The sequence below is a fragment of the Epinephelus moara genome, chromosome 2 (assembly GCF_006386435.1).
Source record: "Epinephelus moara isolate mb chromosome 2, YSFRI_EMoa_1.0, whole genome shotgun sequence".
Taxonomy (NCBI): domain Eukaryota; kingdom Metazoa; phylum Chordata; class Actinopteri; order Perciformes; family Serranidae; genus Epinephelus; species Epinephelus moara.
Window position 1 is genome coordinate 16,979,887 of NC_065507.1, and position 21,770 is coordinate 17,001,656.

The following is a 21,770-nucleotide window of genomic DNA, read 5'->3' on the forward strand; positions in this document are numbered from 1 at the left end:
TTGTGTTGGGGCAAGACTCATTGCGCTTGCGTCATTGCGCCTCGGTCTGGCGCGCGCCGTTGTGCAGTGCCGCAGTAGCAACAGTGTGTTAAGTGCGCGTGCAGCAGCAACAGGAGACGCTTCTCCGCAGGTGGGACCGGAGACAGAGAGAAACGGCGACTTTAAACCTGAGTTTTACTCGGTGTTTGAGCTTCAACTGAGCTCCGAGTGATTCATTCACACTTCTTCTCCACAGCTTGTTTTTCCCTCCACGCTGAACTGGTGTTTGTCGTTACGCACGAGAGGAAAGGAGCAGGACGAGTCTTAAACCATGTCGCCAACTTGTTGATGTTGCTGCCACTTATTTTTTTCTGCCGTCATTCTGGGTAAGTTGTATTTTTGCCTCTTTTTCTCATTAAAGGAATGAAACACAGCCTCTGTAGCGAAGGTATTTGACTCAAATTATAATATTCCCACTGGGGCATAGCGTGGCCGTGTTGCTAAATACCAGTCTTATCACACCAGCTCTGTGGCATTTTAGCCCCTGTGGTATCATTGTGATATTCTTAGTACAGTTTTATAGTGTTGTTGTGACATGTGAATCCGTCTTTCATGTGTTAGAGTGTTACTACAGGCAGGAAATGCTTCTGAAAGCAGATAGACACAACAGAAAGTGGTCGCTGGTGCTAAAATAAGTCATAAACACACCAAATCTGCAGATGTCTCTTTTATGTTGGAGGGGGATTTGTGTGTGGTAGCTTACTTTTGATAAGAGCTCGCCTGCCAGTGATAACATCAGGTTTGTTTCATTCCTCCCCTGTTTTTAATCCGCACAGAGCTCATTAAACTTGTTATCTCTGAATCTGGGAATGACATAAACAGAACCACAGTGCCCTCAGGCAAGGCACTAACCTGATGCAAGCTGCACAGTGGCCTGCTCCAGAGCAATCTGGTTTTTCCTCCATGCACATACCAGGTGTGAATATTTGTGACATCACGTATGTGACGCATGGATAACATGTCGTGTGAGGTTTTGCAGAATCATCATACAGAAAGTGAAGCCAAGAGATAAGGCGAACTGTTGAGTCTGAAGTCTGAAACCACAAAAATGAGGCTGTAAAATCACCCTGGGAAACTTGCACTGTTCCCAAGAATTTGCTGTATGTTTCTCCAGCTTGAGAGAATGCATTACTTGTTTACATCACAGCTAGAAAATTCAAATAATGTCCTGTTTGCAGAAGTTTGTTCATTCACAAATATTGACTCAATAAATATTTGTTGTACTTTTTATGTTACATTAAATTGGGCGATTACATAGACATATTTTACAAGAGAATTTGATTAGGAGAATTAAGAACAACAGGCCAGACATCATGTTCTGTGCTCAGTTTGTTCCTGCTCATGGATGCTGCTATGAATCTTGCAAGCTTGATAAATGTCCTTTTTAAAAATAGAACCTTTCCATCATGTTTGACAACCAGCAGTGAGTCCACAAGCAACCTTCTGTGTGAGAATAACCAGTGACCATTGATATCTTAATGCAATTTAATGCAATAATCACTTATAACTAGAGGTGTGTGTCTTACTTTGCTGTGCTCAGGATGTTCGTGGGCGTCAGTGGTGTGTAGCGCCCAGCCATTAATAGCGTGCAGGGTGTGAGGGCGGTTCTCTCTAAAAACATAGCGACCAGGTGCCAGATTATAAGCGTGCATCCAAGAGGAGCCGTTGAGCCAACTTTAAATGTTGTGTTTACAAACTGCAACCATCCTGCTTGTTCTGCCTTTGAGTTCATACTTTCCTGAGAACATACAGAGACAGGAAAAGCATCCTCGTGGGGTGTCATCAGAACCAGCTGTGTGGGTGACAAAAATAAAGCTTCCGGCCAAATGCTCCCACTCGAGCATACACATGAGATTTTCTCAATTACTTTAATAGTTGTGGAGTCTAAAAAATGTGAGACGGTGCTTAAAAATAGCAGTCCAAGTTTTCCGAGGAAAAAGTGACGTCTTCAGATTAGTGATGGGTGGACCGATTCTTTTCATAGTATCGGTTTCGTCTAGTTGTTACAAGTAAATGTATCAAACCTCCTGATTTTTTGCAAAATATGGTGTCAGCCTCTCAGTAACACGCCATTATAGTACATGCACGTTTGACAGCCAGGTCTGCTGCACACCCCACAAAAACTTCACATTAATAAAGATAAAATATTCCATTTTATGCCTTGATTCAGCATCCCACTTGTATGTAGGTAGGCTATAAGCTCAATAGAAATGTCACTGATCGATTATCTGTCAGTTGCCATTTGGAGGATTGGCGGCTAAATCCCCAGCTCCTCCAGTCTGCATGTTGAAGTCCTTGGGCAAGATACTGAACACCAAATTGCTCCCAATGGCTGTTCCATCAGTGTGTGAATGGTTACTGAGTAGCAGGTGGCACCTCGTAAGGTAGCCTCGGCCATCAGTGTGTGAATGGGTGTGTGAATGGGTGAATGTGACATGTCGTGTTAAAGCACTTTGAGTGGTCAGAAGACTAGAAAGGTGCTATACAAGTTATACACAAGAAATACTTGTGCCTTAAGACAACCTGTGTACATATATTTACAGATAACACACGCTGTTGATAGATGACATCATTAAACCAGACATGCCTGCATGAGAAGCTTTACACTACCCGTATTGAAGACCAGTGCATTAAAGAAAACTGTGATGTACAGAGCCATGTCGATTTGGAATAAACTACCACTAAACTTAACCCAGGTTACTAGTAGGATTACTTTTAAAAAGAAACTAAAAACAGCAATTATCAAAAAATAAATCAGTTTTACCAACATAGGATATAATGTTTGTGAAGGTTATGTGTATTTGTGGCGTTCACTTTGGTGATGCCTCGGTGTACAACCATGTTTTGTGCAGTCACATATAGTTCATGAGCCTATAGATTATGGGCTCTGTTGATTTCCTGTTGTGATCTACTGATGTGACGAAATTGTAAATGTGAGATAACTACTGCTGTCTCTTGTTGGGGTTCTATTGAAATTTGTTGATGTTATAAATTGTCTATGATGTCATGATTTTTATATATTGTCTTGTTTTTGCATTTTGTGTGAACCCTAGGAAGAGCAGTCGTTGCTGTGGTAACGACTAATGGGGATCCTGAATAAAGAATAAAGAATTATTTGAGGGGCAAGTTGCAGACGTCACAGTTGCCTCCACAGCCTTGTGCCGCATTCATGCTGTGTTGGAATAATTTGAAAAATGAGGGCTTTTCTGGTCCGTCTCCTTTGCTCTTTGTTATCAACATATTGTTTAAAGACTTTGAGCAACTAAAATACAACATATCTTCTTTGTAGCATCAACATTGTTTCTGCATTACAACTTAAAGCTCGTGAGCACATCAAAGTCGGAAGAAAGCATGTGAATGCACCATGGCCTTGGCTGGCGAAGATCTTGACTTGAGTCCAATTTAATCACTTTTCGTTCACTCACTGTAGCAGGCAGCGTGAGCAGTATCCTACAGTAACTGTGGGTTGGAGAGTGGTAAAATTCGGGGATTCATGAGCACTCAGATGTTTGACAGGCTGACCTGGTACATAGTGTAAACTAAAAGGAGTTGCTCATAAAGATTTGTTTGCTAATTTCTGCCCATCACTGCTTCAGACGTCAGGATTTGTTCGACCAGCTGTTTGAAACCTGTAAATTAACAGTTTAATGTCACATATTAAGACAAAGAAAAATAGCAAATCCTCAAATTTATGAAGTTGAAAAGTAGGAAAGGAAGTTGTGCAAATGTGTTTCCAGTTAATTTCATGTCATTTTCATATGTGTTTCAGTCCTACTTACATATAATTGCTTCCCTTTAATTATTTCATCACCTCTGCACTTGATGACTCCAACGGAAAAACAGTAATGTGTGACCTTTGTCATGAGCTCATATTACACAACTTTTGTCACACTGTTTTCTCCGTAATTTCTGTATCAGCGAGGGAATTTTCCCTAACTCCAGTTGTCACATCACAGATGTTATACCCAGTAATTGTTTGAAGAGGCTGTCATGTAAGAAAGACCCAGCACACTGGCCGCTGGACTTTGTTCTGGTGACTGTGTTTTTAGTGAAGATTCCTTTCTGCCAGGCAGTGGTCAGGCTTCTGTAGTTGTTTTGTCTGTGCAGCTGGGAACAGACTAATGTAACACTGGTTTAGAGACACAGAGAAAGAGGCAGAGACTTGATAGAGGGGTAGAGAGAGAAACACGGCCAAAATTGTTTACAGGACAAAGTTAAGTGCACAGTGTTGTCTTCCTCAGTGAATAATGAAAAGCTCAGGGGCAGCCATCCCAAAGAGGCCAGCCAAATGTCTCCTTAAAATTGGTGATTTAATGCAAGTGACCCAGTATAAATCTGACTCCTCTGGTCTGAGTAGGATTTAGAGGAATCACTCCAGTCATTTATCTGAATTGGGAGCTTTAGAGTCCAGAGCTAATGTTGAATACGATACTGTATAACTCTTCAGGACTGTCAGAGACACACTGGGGAATCAGTCAGGAGAGATGTTTCTTTTTGTCCCGTCTTTATGTTTTACCGACTCTGCTTTCACCAGAGCTGCATTCACATCCCTTCTGCACCACAAACCCATGACAACAGCCACCAAAGAGTGCAGGGCTAACTGCTACTTGCCACTCTGTTAAGCTTTTGGTAAGCTTAGAGGTGAGCATCAAGCTCTTACAGCAACTTGCAGCAGCTTGTGTTTCGAAAAACATGTTTTTCTACCGACATTAAAAGGAATCAATAACAAAATCATTCAGGAGCAAAAACAAGTGCCGAGACAGCAACAGAAGATGAAAATATTTGTGTCCCTGGGATATTTGTGCACGATCAGTACGCTTTTATTAGTCTAATGATAGAGAGGTGTAAATGACAGAGATAGGAGAAGAGGAAGTGTTTGTGTGGCTGCTGTGGTGTCTGTGTTCATGTCTGTCTCTGTGTGTGTTGTGTGTATGAACTAAACAGATATTTCAACTTGCTGCCAGTATCTCTTACCAGTGCTGTTTTTCAGACCTCTAAGCATCTCTTAATTTGTTCAGTGATTTAAGGTCCGGTGTTGCACTCATAGATGGTAAACGGAAATTTTTGGGTAGGATTAAGATTACGGAAGTCGTCTTGCACAGCTAGTTTGCTGCATCCATGAAAAAAAAAGCCACAAAAAGTTCCAACAACTGAGACTGAAACAACTGTACAGGTTGTTGGAAATCTAACTCTTAAGACGCTGACCATGTAACTTTAGTGTCCCCTGTTTGAGTCTACCCTCCTCTTATTTCCGGTCAGCTTTCTTTTTTCCATTTAGTAAAGGCATTAAACATAAGCCATGTCCTTATTCATGCAGTCATCCTGCCACTGAGTTCATGTTAGCCCATTTCTTTTTTGAGTTGGGGCTTAAGAAGGTACAGAAAAGCTGCCTCACAACTTGTACAGCTGCGTTGATCCCAACTGTGCTTATCACCAGTTTATCAATTCATGAGTGTAGCTGGGATGCTAGGTAGCTATGCAGGAAGATTACATCCCCAGTCTTAATTAGGGTTGGGTACCGTTAGTGGTTTAGTGGAGGGTATGCAGGGTATACCCACCTCTTTTTCTGGCCGTTTACAGGATGCCCACCTATCAACCAAAAAGTTCAGCTAGTAGAAGATCCACCTCATCAACTACCACTACACTATTAGGTACTGTTCACATTTGATAGATGTATCTGGAATTTCGGTACTGGTACTCACCAGTACATTTTTTGGTGCTTTACTTTCTCTGTAAAAACAAAAATTACAGTTTTGAACAAGCTGCAGGGGTGACATTACGTAGTACACTAAAACACAGTTCTGCTTGTCTGCTCTTTTCTGATCACACATAGAACTAATCTTACGTCTCTGTCTGTCCATCTGCTTGTTTGTGTACATAATTGTGTGTGTCTGCTCGTCTAGTAGTGATACTAGGCTATTACTAGATCAATACAGAAAAAGAAAACAGACCAGAAGCCGAAACAGGCTACAGCTAGGGATGTCCCGATCCGATATTCAGATCGGTATCGGCTGCCGATATTAGCAAAAAATGTGCATCGGATCGGACTGCATGGAAAAATGCCGATCCAAGAACTCCGATCCAGTTTTTTACGGTATCCGATCCAGGTTTTCCGACCAGCCCAGCGCTCCGCGATTCAAGCAGTCCATTCCAGTGATCCGCTCCAGCTCTTACTATCAATCCACCAGGCCAGCATGCAGACGGCAGACACACACAGAGGGTAGGAAGAGTAGCGGTCAATTTAGTTAACTGACTATTTGTTTTCTGCTCTGGTTTTTTGAGAGTGATATTTTTATTTGGTTTACACTCTTACTGTTTAAGTAAAGAGCACTGATGGCATTGTTTTGGGCACAATTAGTGAAATTGGAGCCATGGATGGACTATTGCTTGTTTAAACAGTTGTACAATATTGTGTGTGGTTTTTTGTCCCCTCTGTTGGTCCCAGGAAACAGCAGCACCAGGCTGGCACTGACACTACTAAAATAACTGAAAAGGAAAGGCTGCATTGTTTGTTAAATGTCAACAATGTCTTGTGGTGTTAATCTATTTTTTATTTATTAGGGGGCCAAAGCACAAGTGTGTGGAGTCTTGCTGCTATTTTAATTTCAAAAGTTAGACATTTTAAAGATTTCTTGTGTTGATTTATTTTCTATTTATTAAGGGGCCAAAGCAGCCAAAGCAAACCAGCTATATTTTTTATTTAATGTTAATGTTCAAGTAATGTTTGTTTATTTAACCCTGTTAACAATAACCGGGTCAGTTTCTCATACTAACTGTTGTGGATCATTCTAACTAACCTGATTAAGTAGTTGTTCTTGTTAGAGTAATATCGCATGATCAAACCTTTTCTAACATGACTGATAACAAAATAAGTGAATATGTATAATACGCGCTTGGATCGGTATCGGTATCGGCCAAAACTCAAGGCTGTAATATCGGTATTGGATCGGAAGTGGAAAAAGCTGGATCGGGACATCCCTAGCTACAGCAATAGTTTTGGCTCGCTGGGAAGCCAACAGGGTGACCATGGAGCTCCAGGGCTGGCTTCCCGGCTTCAGGGCGCCTCCACCTCTTGTCTGAAGTTGAACCTGGCAGCTCCACAGAGCTACAGTGACAGATGTGGAGCACTGTGGTTGACTCCCAGGCTTCGGGGTGCTGTGCAGCACTTCTGCCTCTTATCTAAACTAGACAATCATAACCAGATGTGCTCTCAGGGACCGACATTTGGCACCAATGAATTTACCATGAATTGGTACTCGGCAGTACCGTCATACCCTTGAGAGTTCGATACCCTAACTGAGTTTTAATTCTGCCCACTGTGATTGGTCGGATGTCTCTGGGTGCAACCCCATACCAATTTGAACTGCTGAGCAAATCTGAAATGTGGATTTTGATTCAGAAGTCTATAACCAGACAAAATTATCTCTGCATGGACCGAAATGATTTCAGCAGGACGGATACATTATTGTGTAGTGAGTGGTTAAAGCAGAACAAAACAAAATGCCCCCAGTCTCCCCATCACTGTTAGCTAACCTGAACACAGCGTCAGGCTGAATGACGTGAAACAAAATGATGATTTAGTCTGAATCAAGAAGGAACCTAGAAGGTTTCAGTGCCCGATGCTCCACTGTCCTGTCTCTGGATTTTACTTGTTTCATCAGAGCTGCATTCACTTCCCCTTTGTGTGGCAACCGCTTATCAGGAGTCACACAAGGTGCAGCCGTAACTGCTGTCTATTAGTCTTTACATGCCTGATGAAATCCTCGGTCCAAATCCTCACAGCGACGAGCATCAACACGTTTTCGTCTGCAAGTTACAACAAATTATTAGCAGCAGTGCGCTGTGTATTGTCACCTGCAGCTTTGTGTGTGATCCATATCACATTTGAAGGTGCTCTTGTCCATCTGTACTTTTTCAGCAGATTAGAAGTAGCTGGCTTTTGGTTTGGTTCTGCCAGAAGGAGATTTTCTTTTAGATTAATGCACAGAGTCGTCTGTGTAGCCATGTAACAATGTCCATATTTGTACTTAAAGCTTTTGCACGTCTTCTGTGGAAATCAAACAATTGGAAGAAGCACATAAAGTTTCAGAGCAGACCAAGAAAGGGGAGGATTAGTTCAAATATGTGTGCTGCTTAGTATGTGAGAGTTAGCCTGTGCTCTCTGAAGAGAGTTTAGAAGTTGTTTATTAGGTCTGTTGACTAATTGCAGTTTGGTCTCATGCAACAAGCAAGTGTTTAATTCTCCTCTCATGTGTGTGTGTTTGTGTTGAACGCCAGCCGTCCTCATCACCCATGTGTCTATTTATGGTGCAGCTGATTGGTTTAAAATGTCCCCTCTGTAATTGCCACAGTGCCTGTCCTCAGGATTGATTTACCCTTTGTGGCCAGAACCATATTAGCTGAGATAATTAGTCAAGTGTTTTTTTGTGTCTTAATGAAGACACTGAGGGCTGTGACATTTGCAGCGACTCTCCACCGCAACAGCATCGGTCTCTCTTGGGAAAATGAAATAATGTGTGTTGTTTATCTCATTAAAAAGGATATTTATGTTTGTGTGCTGACGCGTGCACATGCATGTTGCTTTCACGTGTGTATGTGCTTCATGTATATTTGCTGCTGGTGTGTGTCAGCAGTCTGTGAAGTGTGACACTGATTATTGTTTCCTTCCTTTTCATTTCGAGAGCCTATTTCCAATTCATCGCCAAAGCATGAGTCTGTGAAACACATGTGGTAGCCTGTGTGTGTGTGTGTGTGTGTGTGTGTACAGCACAGAGTGAGGAGCAGAGGCATGAATCATTGATAAGCGTGTCCAGGGACAATGTAGAGATCAGAGATGGGAAAGCCATTAGAGGTAAATTGTTCCCTGCTCTCTCTCCTCAACTCAACATCTTCCTCCTCTATTCATTTACATCTCCTGCTCTGTGTTTATTACAGAGGCAGAGGGTATCTGTGTGTACAGTATACAGTATAAGTCTTAATATGCCCTTGTCCACCCATTACCTGCTCCATTAGGTTAAATTACTTAGAGAGTAACATCTTTAAAGCCGGCCAGGCAGATACAGAGTGGCTGCTTCAGCTAATGAATCCAGATCATTGTGTATGTGAGTGTGTGTATGTGTGTGGTAGGGGTGCTTGTTTGAACACATTGTCTATCTTGTATTTTTTGCATGCGTCTAATAAAAAAATGTGCTAAAACTATTTATTCAATCACTCAAATCAAGCGGAAACTTTTGCTGTTTTCAGCTTCTCAAATGTGAGAATTCGATGAATTTTCCTCTCTTAATTCTGTTAATTGATTATTTATAGTTTTGGGCTGTTGATTCGACAAAATAATCTATACCTGTAGCCCTAGTTTGAATGTCAGGCTACTTGAAGTTAATTACATACCTGCATTAACTGTTTTCTGACCACTTTGACCAACTTAAAGAAGTATTTCACTGCTGAAAAGACAGTTTTTTCATAAAAAAATAAAGTTTATAAAATAAAAATACACAAAAACTATTGACATTGGTACAACATGACCAGAGAAACAGAGAAAAAGCGCTGTGGCATTTTTTAAGAGGTAGAAAACCTACAACTACCAGAATGTACTGCCCCACACCGGACCAATAAACGTCCCCACAGGTGGGTGATGTATGCAAACTTGTCCGTTTTGACATGAGAATCAATATGGCAACAGTCTGGTAATGAACAATCTTGAATTACAGTTAAATGGTGAGCTGAAAGTTTCTGAAAACATTTTTTGGTGAGAAATAGGCAACACTGTCACAGAAGCTTGGTTCATATTTGATCAGCACTGCTGAGTTTTACAGATTCATCTGGGTTTGGTCTGAGTTTGAGAGAGAGAGAGAGAGAGAGAAAGAGAGAGAGAGAGAAAGAGAAACCTTGTTCTGCTTCTATACTCATTGTGTCTGTGTTGGTGGACTGACTTAACAGAAATATTCGATATGAATATTCCGTATCAAGTTTTTGCAGTTTGAACAGGGCTCAAATGTTCAGTGTGACAGCGGCATTCATTCAACATAGTAAACAAGCAAATGGCGCTCATGATGGATTGGAAATGTGCAACATTTTTGCTGACACTAGATGTCAAACAAAAGCCACAGACTGTGTCGTATTATGTAACTGTTAGCTGTAAATTCATCACTTCCAAGCAGAAGAGACAAGATAATGTTATCTCGGAGAGTCATGGTGAAGAGGTCCTCTTCCTCTGGGCCGCTGCATCTCGTCTGTAGATGTCTGTGCTAGAGACAAGAGAAGAGTGAAAGTCAGAAGCACTCACTCTGCAGCAAAATGACTGCTCGTCTTGAAGCAATCTCAGTCGACTGAGGGGTCTCCGACTGATGATTTGAATCTCCGACTTTCAAGAGACAGCCCTACTTTTTAATAACTCTGCTTCGGTCTCTACCTAAAGGGAAATATCTGTCTCTAAAGCTGCTAATTGCTCCACTATGTTCTCCAGCTAGTTGCTCAACTTGTCTGTCTGCTGTTTATAGCTGGGAACCAACGTATAGTGGATTAATCAGAGCTTGTTTTTGTTGACATATTCTCAGTTGACTCATGTTACCTTAACCAGGGTTCAAAAGTCCTGATGGTACCAAATCCACTTGCTGAATAATCACAACCAACTTTATGTGGGGTGTTTGATTTACAACCCTGTAGGGTTTATGTTGAGTTGTAAATCTCCTACATGTGTCCTGAGTTGCAGCCACATTCTTGCAGTCGTGGTTTATAAATAATCTTGCGTCACCTTCTGCTCTGCCTTCTGGCAGGCCTGAGGGCAGAGAGTACGCAGCAGTGCGTCTCTCCTGTTAAAGCACGTGTGAAAGAAAGAAAGAGAGTGAGTGAGATAAATAGAGTGCAGAGTGAGGGAGCGTCCCTGTCAGTGACTGGTAACTACCCTTGTGGGCAGGACTGTGGGTGTCCTGCTAAATGACATGTCATGTGGTGTTTTGTTTTTAGGGCAGCAGCAGGCAGGGGAATTAGCTCAAATGGTAGAGCGCTCGCTTAGCATGCGAGAGGTAGCGGGATCGATGCCCGCATTCTCCAATAAGCTTTTCAACTGTGGACACTCATTTCTTTTAAGGGTAAGAGGATTTCTACAGAATATCAGATGAACAGTGAATGCAGCATGAGAGAGTACTCCAGGCTTTGACCACGATCCTGAATGAACGGCTGTGTTTGTTGCCAGGCAGTGCAGGTAATCTGTCATCTGCTCATTTACAGAGGAACTGTACAATATATTTGAGAATTTGCAAGTGTAAATGGTTGCTAACAACTAATCGAGCTCCGCTTTATCAGAGGAACAGTTTGAGTTGATGCCAGAGCAGGTGCTTGGTTGTTTTGCTTTGTGATCAATAAGTCATAGCCAAAAATACCCAAGACACACTGCCCTGCAAAAATTGAAAACCTTTAAAAAATGCGCTCAGCGCCCACGCGTTTTACCTCACACAATCTTCATCAGGGCGTGTAAAAACAAGTGGCAGCTCACAGATAAACCAATGCTGGTGTCAGCTGCCAGGAACTTAGAGTAACGCTGGATGACTGTCAGAGGTGCAGTCAGTCAATAAAGTGGGTGTGTGCTTAATAAGGTCAGCTCTAACAAGGCATCATCATTTTAACGGTTAGCAAATGTTATCACAAAGGATCCACAGCATCGTATCCGATCCTTGATATTTTTTTGGCTCTGTGAGAGCTGTGGGCAGATGGTTGTGTTTGCGGGTTGTGCGTCTGTCCGCCCTGTTCTCAGAATCTCAATTTACATTGTTGAAATTTGTTCTAAATTGAAAATGAAAATAGTTGTATCATCATCACATGATTTCCCCTCAAGCTTGAGTAACTTAAACAGATGTCTTGGTGCAGAATACGTGTCTGTTTTTCCACAGAAACAGTTTGAGGGGATGTATGGACAAGTTTTAGAAAACCTGCCAAAAATGCTATGTGGGCAGAAAGACCTGCGCTGAGTCACAAAGCAAAAGTAGGTGACGCTGTCACACCCATAATGACAGTGTTGAATGAATTCCTGTGAAAGGTCGATGAGCCATGTTTTAATGAGCGTTTGCTGTTGGTGTCGCGATAGAGTAAACATGTGGCTTGAAATGACCTCATTAATCACACAACTTTTGTTTTTATGTTTCGAGAATCTTGTCTAAAAATAGTTTAAAGCTGTACACTAGAACTTGTAAACCCTGGTGTCCTTTCATATGTTCCTTTGTATCTACACGCCTACAAAAGAGGCATCAGTCAATATAATTATGCCTCAAGTCATTCTGGTGATATAAATTCGGTGAAATAAAAAGTTAGGATTTCCAACTTATTCTTTTTTTAACCATTCGTTTGTGGCGTTTGTCTGTCAGTCTTTCCTGCTGTGCTTAAATGTGTTTGTCTATTATACTGCTATTATACTAAGATCAATGCCGATTAGGAAATGAATAGAGCCGGGAGAGTAGCTGTGAGCACGGACACACACATACAGAGCGCAGATATGGCCACTTAGAGGCCTGTAATTACTGTTTGCTCTCTGGAGTGTTTGGAAATTGGAAACATGACCATATCAAACGCACACATACTTACACACCCTGTATTTCAGGAGCACTGACAGATACTCAGCCATCATTTAAGCCGCAGGAAAAATAATACATGGCTATAATTGAAAGTGAGAGATCAATCTGTGGTGTGTATCTGTTTTCATCCAGTGACTATTTCCATTTAGAGCCATTAGGCATTAACCGTAAAAAAACAGTGATCAACTATGGCTTATTAACTGGGCTCATTTATATCAGTTCATAGTAAGTTTTTTATTACTTTGATAACATGTTTGGAAGTGATATCTCAGGAAGAGGCTTCACATCTCTGTTTGCGTCCCTCATTATTTTAAAAAGCAATTGACACTCAACAGTTCATTAATTTTTCATGAACGATTTCTTCCTCCTGTGATATATGATTATCCGCACCACAGTGGCTCCTAATGAAGTGCAGATATTCAATATGGGAATCAGAGCGGCGCTTGTGTCAGTTGGCGGATCTCAGCTGTTTTTCCTGCTTCACTTTGTAGGTCAATGATTTGCTTGCTAGAGCTTGTTTGATGCACAAGGTGTGTTTTCTTTAGCAGGAAACCTCACAGCGTAATAGTAAACCAATGAGACCCGCCAGTGACCTGTTGAGTTCCTTAGAACAGTACACAGCACGTTTGGTTTCATGTTGCTGCTCGCTCTCTCACACTTCAGCTGTAGATGCACGCCAACATTATAAATACCAACAGCCACAAAGTGACGCAACCTCACAAACAGGCCTTGGCTGAACATGTGCAAAGTTACAGTATAGATTGGAGCTTTGATATCAGGTGACAGTTCATTATGCTTCAGCCCTGGAGGCTGGCATGGTTAGCCCGCTAAAGGCTGACTTAAGGGCTGCACCATAAAGTGAGATTAGTGGTTGGCGAGGAATGTTGAGTCTAACGCCAGAGTTTTCCGTCCTATGAACGTGGCTCTCCATGGTGATGTGTGGTGCAGAGCTAACCTGCTCGGGACCAGACTGATCTGTCCATCTTTGGGTCGCCCCCAGACCCTAAAAGGAGGGAGCTGGTCCAATGTGGACTTGATCCCTTGAAAAAAAACTGCTCCCAGATCATGCGTACGGTGCCAGTTTTTAAGGGTTTTCAGATGTTTTGTGTGTGGTGCTGATTGAGAGGAGGGGTGAGGTGCTTTTCATCCCCCTGCTGCCCATGCCAGAGGGATCCGTAGGACTGCCCCCACATGTGCTCCAGCTGCCATGGAGTGTGAGGGGCACAGCCCTGACAGTTCCTATGTGCCCTATTTGTTATTGTAGCGGAGGGACTAAGTAAATAAGCAAGCAACTAGGAGGTAATTTGTACAGTAATTTGAAAATATCTTTTTACAGTTGCATAAATGTAGTTGTTTACATGGGCTCAAACACATAGACGAAGCATGAGAGTTATAGTTTGCATACGAAAGGCACTTAACAATGACAAAAGACACCACATAGGATCAGCGTGGTCCCATGTTCATTTGTGTGTCATACAGTTTGTTTCACGTCTGTCAGATGGAGCTCAGAGCTTGTTGGCGTCTCCCCTAACCAGCGATTACCCTGAGCAGCATCGTCTAGATCCATGATTCGAGGGAGTCGCCCACTAGCACCGCCCTCCAGGTAGCCAGGCTTCATGGCGGGTGTATCTGAGAGCCTCCTCATGCTCTTGTTCAGGTCTGAGATTGCCAGTAACATTCTGTGTCTGGCTTTAAGATAGCCCAGGAAGTTGGTCTCAAGACCCTTCTTGAGACGGGCAGGTCAACAAATCAAAAAATGCGAATCTTTGTAAATGAGTCATCAGTAAATAAAGCCGACTGCAGTGCACTTTGCAAAACCTTTGTTATTCCTTTCTGCCCGCTCATTGGTTGACTGTAGTGAAGTGTTTTATGGCTCCTTCTCCCTCTCCTTGTATTACTCTGCCTTATGAAATCATGCGTCACCGTTGCTCACAACAAATCATTCATGCACCCACACGGAGGAGTTAACTTCAAACACACACTCTCTCACAGACACATTGATTTTTAAAAACACACAAAGCCTTTTTTTTTAAGCAGTTTAACAAGACGCCACACATGTACGCACTCTTACACATACGCACACATAGGCTTTGGTTGTGAAATGCCGTGAGTCACAGTCTGACAAGTCTATGGGGGACGTGGCTTAAGCCAATCACTTACTCGCCCACATGCTGCCATGAAGGAAATGAGTGTGATTGATGTCGGTGGTGGGCGCAGTAATTAAGATTGTTGATTAATCTCTGTGTACAACAGCCTGTTCCAGACAGTGTGAGTTGTGGGTGGGAGACCAGACAGTCTGCAGCGGTTTTTATTTCCAAACTTGCAACTGTCCATCTTCTACTTTTTATAGAGTGATGGATTAAATTATCATAATCTAATGGGCTGGCTGGCGCGGCCATTATTTATTTTGGTGCAGTTTGTCTAGTAACTCAGCAAGTACTGTGACTAAATACACAGTGACCACCTTGTAACAACACGCACAGGTGGCACTAAAAACAGTTGTGAGGCACTGGTGCAATACTTTGTAATTTTCATTTTGTGCAGCTTAATTCAAGAGACTAGAGATACTAAATATTGTAGTTTTTACCTGTAGTTATTTTGCAGAGTAGGGTTTTACTGTAAAAACATTTGATTACCTGATACAATTACAAGAACGTTTTTTGCTTGTTACCCATTTAAAAGAAGCAATGTCAAGTTGCAACCCTTCATTACTGCTTGCATGTCTCTACCAGTTGTGACCAGTTTAGCCAAAGTGTTTTCTTGTTTCATCTGAACACCTTTAAGAAGCCTGGGGAGTTAAAAGTGTTCAGTAAATCACATATTCAGTTGTCCTTTCAATCACTTTGTAACCCCTCAGATTTATCCTGCCACCCAACAGCACATGAAGTAATCACTGGCATTATATGCACTAGCTACGACAAATGCCCACATGTTAATGCAGCAATCATTTAACTCTCTGAAGGGTTCATTCTGTACAGAGAACATTCACTACTTTGATTAAATGTCACCGCCACTGCTTATGTACTGTAATCTCAGCACAATAATGATTAAAGGGAAATGTCCAGTGTTGAAAGGGCTCAGTGTGACTGCACCCCTGTGATGCTGAAGATGTTAATGGCGTAAATCAAACATGCACTGATCTATTGTGCCCTCTGGTGGAGAGTTTTGCTCTCTGTCTGTTCAGTTTTGGTTGGTTACAATCACTGATGCACATACTTGCATGCACTATGAGTGGGAGTGATAGTGCCGTCTGGGGGTCCGAGCTGGAGCCAAAGGGTTGGATGGATAGAGAAGTAGGAATGAGCAAAGTCAGATAGGAAGGTAAGAAGGAGCATAGGGTAGGCAGAGCCAAGGAGAGACATCTGTGTGGACTGAACTCTACCCGCCGAACCAGGCCATACTCTCCGCCTCCCTTGACTCCCTCATTTTGATGTGTGAAGAGAGGGGAGAAAAACTTACCCAACTTAAATCGAGATGGAGTTTGATTGGTCGATTGTTGTTGCACATACTTGTGATTGTGGGTTAGAGCTGGAGCCATTCTGGGGGAGGGGACTGGGGGTTTAGGGAAGGTAAAAGCTTCATTGGGGTCATCAGGTGGGTACCCTTCTTCGCTGGTGTTTCGATGATAGGCCCACAACAGGCCCTCTGTCTCTGTTTACTAACACTTGAATTCACATAGGCATCGAAAAACGATATTCACGTTCTTATAATGGAAAGGAAAACTGTCGATAAACACGCATGCGAACACAAGGGTGATATCATACCATATGGATATGACTTTGATCACTTTTGTTGACCTATTGTAACAGGCCTAGTTTTTGTTTCATTTATTTCATTGACATTATCTCAGTAACACCCCCCATGTCTCTCCCTGTCCTGTCTGTCCTCCAGGATGTGAAGATGCCACATTCTGTCAACTCCTTCCCGACGGAAACACTCATCTCGAAAACCTTCCCTTTGGACTTAATCTCTACCAGCGTGTGGCCTACAGAGCCGTACGCAGCAGACAGCTTCGTCGCCAGCGTCAGCAACATCAGCAACGTCAGTGGCATCAGTGGGAAAGGAATCCTCCGCTGCACCTATAAGGAAGACTTTAAACGTATCTTACTCCCTGCTGTGTACACCTTTGTGTTCATTCTCGGACTTCCTCTCAATGCTGCTGTCATACTGAAAATATGGAGGACTCGGCCCAATCTGTCCAAAAACAACATTTATATGCTCAACTTGGCCATAGCCGACCTCCTGTATGTGATGTCACTTCCCTTGCTTATCTACAACTACGGCAGTCATGACTACTGGCCCTTTGGGGAGTTTACTTGTAAGCTGGTCAGGTTTCAGTTCTACAGGTGAGACACTTAGTTACATCATTTTTTAACTTTACACTCACAATACAGTACAAAAAGTTGCAGGTTAATAAGATTTCATATAACAGTATTTTATTTTTCCTATTTCCTGTTTCAGTAATCTCCATGGCAGCATCCTCTTCCTCACCTGCATCAGTGTGCAGCGCTACGTGGGCATTTGCCATCCCCTGGCGATGTGGCCCAAGCAAGGTGGACGCAGGCTGGCGTGGTGTATCTGCGGAGGGGTGTGGCTGGTGGTCGCCATCCTGTGCGCTCCGACTTTTCACTTCGCTGCGACGGGAATCCAGCGAAACCGCACCGTGTGCTATGATTTGAGTACGCCAAAGAGATCAGTAGACTACTACCCTTATGGCATGGCTCTGACCTGCCTCGGCTTCATGTTGCCTTTCATGGGCGTGATGGTGTGCTACTGTCGGATGGCCCACATCCTCTGCCGCCCAGTGTCCTACGAGGGCGTCTCCATCGCCACTGGGGAGAAGCGAGACAAGGCGGTGAGGATGATCATTGTGGTGGCGGCGGTATTCTGCATAAGCTTCCTGCCGTTTCACCTCACCAAGACCATGTACCTGGCGATACGTACTCTTCCAAATGCACCCTGCGAGATGAGAAACTTGTTTTCGATCATCTATAAAAGCACCAGGCCGTTTGCCAGCATGAACAGCTTTCTGGACCCCATTCTGTTTTACTTCACCCAGCCTCGCTACCGCCGGAGCACCAGGAGGTTTATGCTCAAAGTCACCACCCTCAGGGACAAGGGCACCAGTGTGTGAGCCGACAGTACATCATACACTGCAACAGTATTTCTTTAAGCCTTGTTGCTACACCAGTGGTGGATCCCAGGAGGCTGCAAAGTGGTTCATGTATCGGTAGCTGAGTTTTTAGCCTTATGCTTTACCTACTGCTCACCACAACAAAGAACTACCTTCCTGAGAGGGTTTGAAAATGATTTAGAGGCACTGACATATTAAGAAGCCTTCTGAAATATGGCAAGCTGTTTTAACATTTAATGGCCAGACTGGATATATGTTGCAGATATCCATAATTCAATTCTTCCTACACAGAGAGAGCATTTCAGACGTTCATAATGTCATTCTTCCCAGGAACAACGACGCCACTTTTGACATTCATGTGTATTAGGCTTTCATCTTCAGATATCCACGTCATTGTAAATCCACCGAAAACATTCAGGATATCTGCAGCAGAATTCTTGTTAGGAAAACTCCAATTTAGTGGTTAGCATTGTTGCCTCACAGCTAAAAGGTTCCTGGTTCGAACCCAGATTGGGGGAGCTTCCCTGTGTCAGCATGGGTACCTCTAGGTACCCTTGCTTCCTCCCACAGTCCAAAGACATGCAGGTTAACTGGTGACTCTAAATTGCCCGTTGGTGGGAATGTGGGCATAAATCTATGTGTCAGCCCTGTGATAGTCTGGCGACCTGTCCAGGGTGTACCCTGCCTCTTGCCCAGTATCAGCTGGGATAGGCTCCAGCCCCCTCGCGACCCCCAGCAGGATAAGCGGTTACGGAAAATGAATGGATGAAAGAATGCACAATACATTTGAAGATAGCTGCACTTGCATTGTTACTAGTTAGTTTTGGATATTCAAAATGCCATTATGGATATCTGGAACGTTTTTTTCTGGATATTTGAAATTAAAATTATGATTAGTAACAACTGGATTGTGGATATCTGAAATTGGATTTTTTTTTCCTATTAAGAACTGTGTTGCAGATACCCTGAATGTTCACTCTGAACATCTAAAATTCAATTGTGGATGTCTGAAATTCAAATCCAGATGCACATGAGTAGCAAAATTGATGTAATTTTTCCTAGGAAAAATAATGTTGAGGATATCTGAAATGACTATTTTAAATAGGAAGAATGACATTGTGAATGTGATTACGGACATCTGTAATACACATCCTTTTATACTTTTCAAAGATTTAAAGACATCTTAAATTTAGTTTTGACTTGTACAAATTTCTAGATATCTTAAAATAATATTTTTTACGAGTAAGAATGCATTGTGGATATCTATATCTACCATTCTGACTAGAGAGAATACAGTTTTGATTAGGAGAAATGTTAAATTGGATATCTAAAGTGTACTTGCACAGAGGAGTGTGATTTGATTATATGTTAAAACAACTTGCCATACTGAAATGCAAAATGAAGGTTGTAATCTCTTTAATATAAAAAGTAAACGGACAGAGAAAACCAGGAGGAAAATTTCCCAGAGCTTAAATAAAAATGATATAATCTTGAACGGGCATTAACCATCTCAGCCATCACACTGTATTTCCCTGGGGAATTCAGACATTGAGGACACTTCTCATTGAAATTACAGATACTGTCATGCCTTTATTTCATGATTATTGAGGCTGAGTAGTGCTGTACATGCACTATATGTATCAGGGTATTTACATCCTGCATTGTCCCTACTATCTGTGAAATGTTTATTTTCAGTCTCCGCTGTGTGCTGGGTAGTAAAGAGAAACTTTTATTATTTTTGTAAATAATTATTTTGTGTCACACTGTGAAATACAGTATAATATATGTAGATGATGCTAATGATAATGCTCCAACATGATAAAATAACGAGGAGTGTCTTCCTCCACAGTTTAATGTAGAACTAAAAGTGAAAGACGATTTAGAGATATTGAACTGAAATGGTTAAAGGGAGAAGGAAAGATCAATACATGTATTTTTGGGGATAAAATCCACCATGGCACAAAGCCATGTAAATGCTTACAGTTACTGTAAATGTGTACGACTGCATGCGTGAAGCACCTGTGTGGAAATGTGCATTTTTATATGGAGTATTACACTTTGATATGAAGGCTTCTACTGTTGTAAGACTTGTTGTTGCATGTTTTCACCACTGGGTGGTGTGTGCACTCCACTGCTGTAACCCCTCTGCACTGAAACGCCAGCTCTATTCCGTCTATAAATGGTGCGGTTATGAGCACATTATCCAGTGAGGATAAGATCTTAGCTATTACAATCAGAGATAAATCAGTGCCAACAAAAATTAAATATCCAGCTCATGTCAGTCTGTAGTTTTGCCTTGTGTTCCTTAAATTCTCTAGTGGACAAAGGAAGCCCGTTTTAAAGTATGTGCCAATGTTAATACATTTAAGAGTCATTATCAGATGCATGAGGGGGAGGGAAAATGCTATTTTTAGACTTAAATGCAGGCTCTAAATTAAGGGACAACCCTGCTTTTTCCCCACTTCCTGTTGTTGTGTGAACTCCTTCCATGAATTCAGGATTTCTCTTCTAAGAAATCACCTCTGCTGATTGAAGTTTGGTGCTATAGAGATAATAAAGGATGAATAATAGGGAATAGAGACTCTTAAAGAGGTTTCCAGAGTACATGTGAATTGTTTGGTACTTAGTACTGCTTTGATTGCTCTACCTGGATACATACAGTCTAAATTTGTACAGTCTATACAATTAAACTTGCTTCTACTATTGCTTATGGAGTTGCACCAAATAACTGAGTTGCTGAGTTCATGATAGGCAATCTGTAACGTTCATGAAGTGGATGCAGTTTGCTCAGTAGTTGGTTGTGACTTCATTTTTCTGTTGTTTAATGTTATTTTAACTTAATTCAAATGTAAATGTTTTTCCTAGCTCTTACTTTTCTGATTACTTTTGCAGAAAACTGAGGTCTCGTTCACTTAAAGCAGCGGTCAGCTGCCAGAGGGAAAATATGGAGTGAAAAAAGTTGAATAAATATAATTTATGTGGAGGAAATAAAGAAAGGGTTTGCTGATGCTATCAAGCTGACCTTTATCTGACTAAAGTTCCCTTTTATTGTTAGTGACTGATAAAAATGGGGGAGTGGGGGATGGGATATGAACTTTTTCCAACTTCTGAAGAGGGACATGACCAAAAAAACAAAAATGAGAATCACTGCTTTAAGCGTTAGCAGATGTTGCATGAATTTGACCAGATTGTATTCTGCGGTCCTATCGGTAATTCTGGCATTGTTTTTGATACACTGTTGTGAATAGTGGTTTAATGTGAACATGTAATTCCCATGCATTTTAAATGCAAGGAACATTTTGACCACAATATGCTTAAAGATGTTAGGAACTTCCTAATGTATGTGTGTGTTCAGTGTGCTTATTCAGTAGTGTAGTAATATATCTTGATGTTTATGTCTGTCAGGTTGAATATTTGCAATGTCAGATGATTTTTGTCTGTAGTGTGTGTGAGGTTAGTTTAGAGGGATGACATGTCTATGCACTGTACCAACACATTTGTGTCAATCAGTATTATTTAGAAGAATTCTTATTTTTTGTAATAAAAGAGTAATATCAGAAATAGAATTTTATTTTTGTTACATAGATATTATTGTGTGATGAAAAAGAAACATGTATGTTTTTATATGCAGTATATAAATTAGTTTTTTCTTGTCTTACCATGCAGCCCCCTTGAGTTGCTTGTGTAAATGTTTTGGATGTTGTCATACTGTAACTAACAAACAGCCATTAAAAAAAGTCACACAGCCTTTCATGAATGTCTTTAATTCATTTATACAAAAGGTAATTTTCTAACGAATATGGTACGGCCGTGACACCAAGAAATCCTACCAGTGGCTGTAAAAGGTTGGACTGAAAGACAGCACAGAAGCACTAATCATGCCACTCCTGTCAGCTAACAACAGGAAACTGAGGCTACAGTTCACACAGGCTCACCAAAACTGGACAACAGAAGATTGGAAAAACGTTGCCTGGTCTGATGAGTCTGGATTTCTGCTGCCACATTCAGATGGTAGGGTCAGAATTTGGTGTAAA

General features: G+C 41.8%; 1 protein-coding gene and 1 non-coding gene across 4 annotated transcripts; both read left to right on the forward strand.

The window, feature by feature from the left end:
- The first annotated feature begins 46 nt into the window (after positions 1 to 46).
- Positions 47 to 21,484, forward strand: LOC126382460 (P2Y purinoceptor 3). 3 transcript variants are annotated; one of them, XM_050032359.1, is made up of 4 exons: positions 47 to 130; positions 236 to 365; positions 16,494 to 16,948; positions 17,064 to 21,484. In XM_050032359.1, the coding sequence occupies exons 3-4, from the start codon at positions 16,503 to 16,505 to the stop codon at positions 17,734 to 17,736; spliced, it is 1,119 nt and encodes a 372-aa protein (XP_049888316.1). In that variant the 5' UTR covers positions 47 to 130; positions 236 to 365; positions 16,494 to 16,502; the 3' UTR covers positions 17,737 to 21,484. The 3 variants fall into 3 exon arrangements, with proteins under 3 accessions (XP_049888316.1, XP_049888309.1, XP_049888301.1); XM_050032352.1 differs by having other exon boundaries at positions 61 to 365; XM_050032344.1 differs by lacking the exons at positions 47 to 130; positions 236 to 365 and adding an exon at positions 11,070 to 11,239.
- Positions 11,016 to 11,088, forward strand: trnaa-agc (transfer RNA alanine (anticodon AGC)). Its single transcript has one exon. It is a non-coding gene; the product is annotated as a tRNA-Ala (tRNA).
- Positions 21,485 to 21,770: the final 286 nt, after the last annotated feature.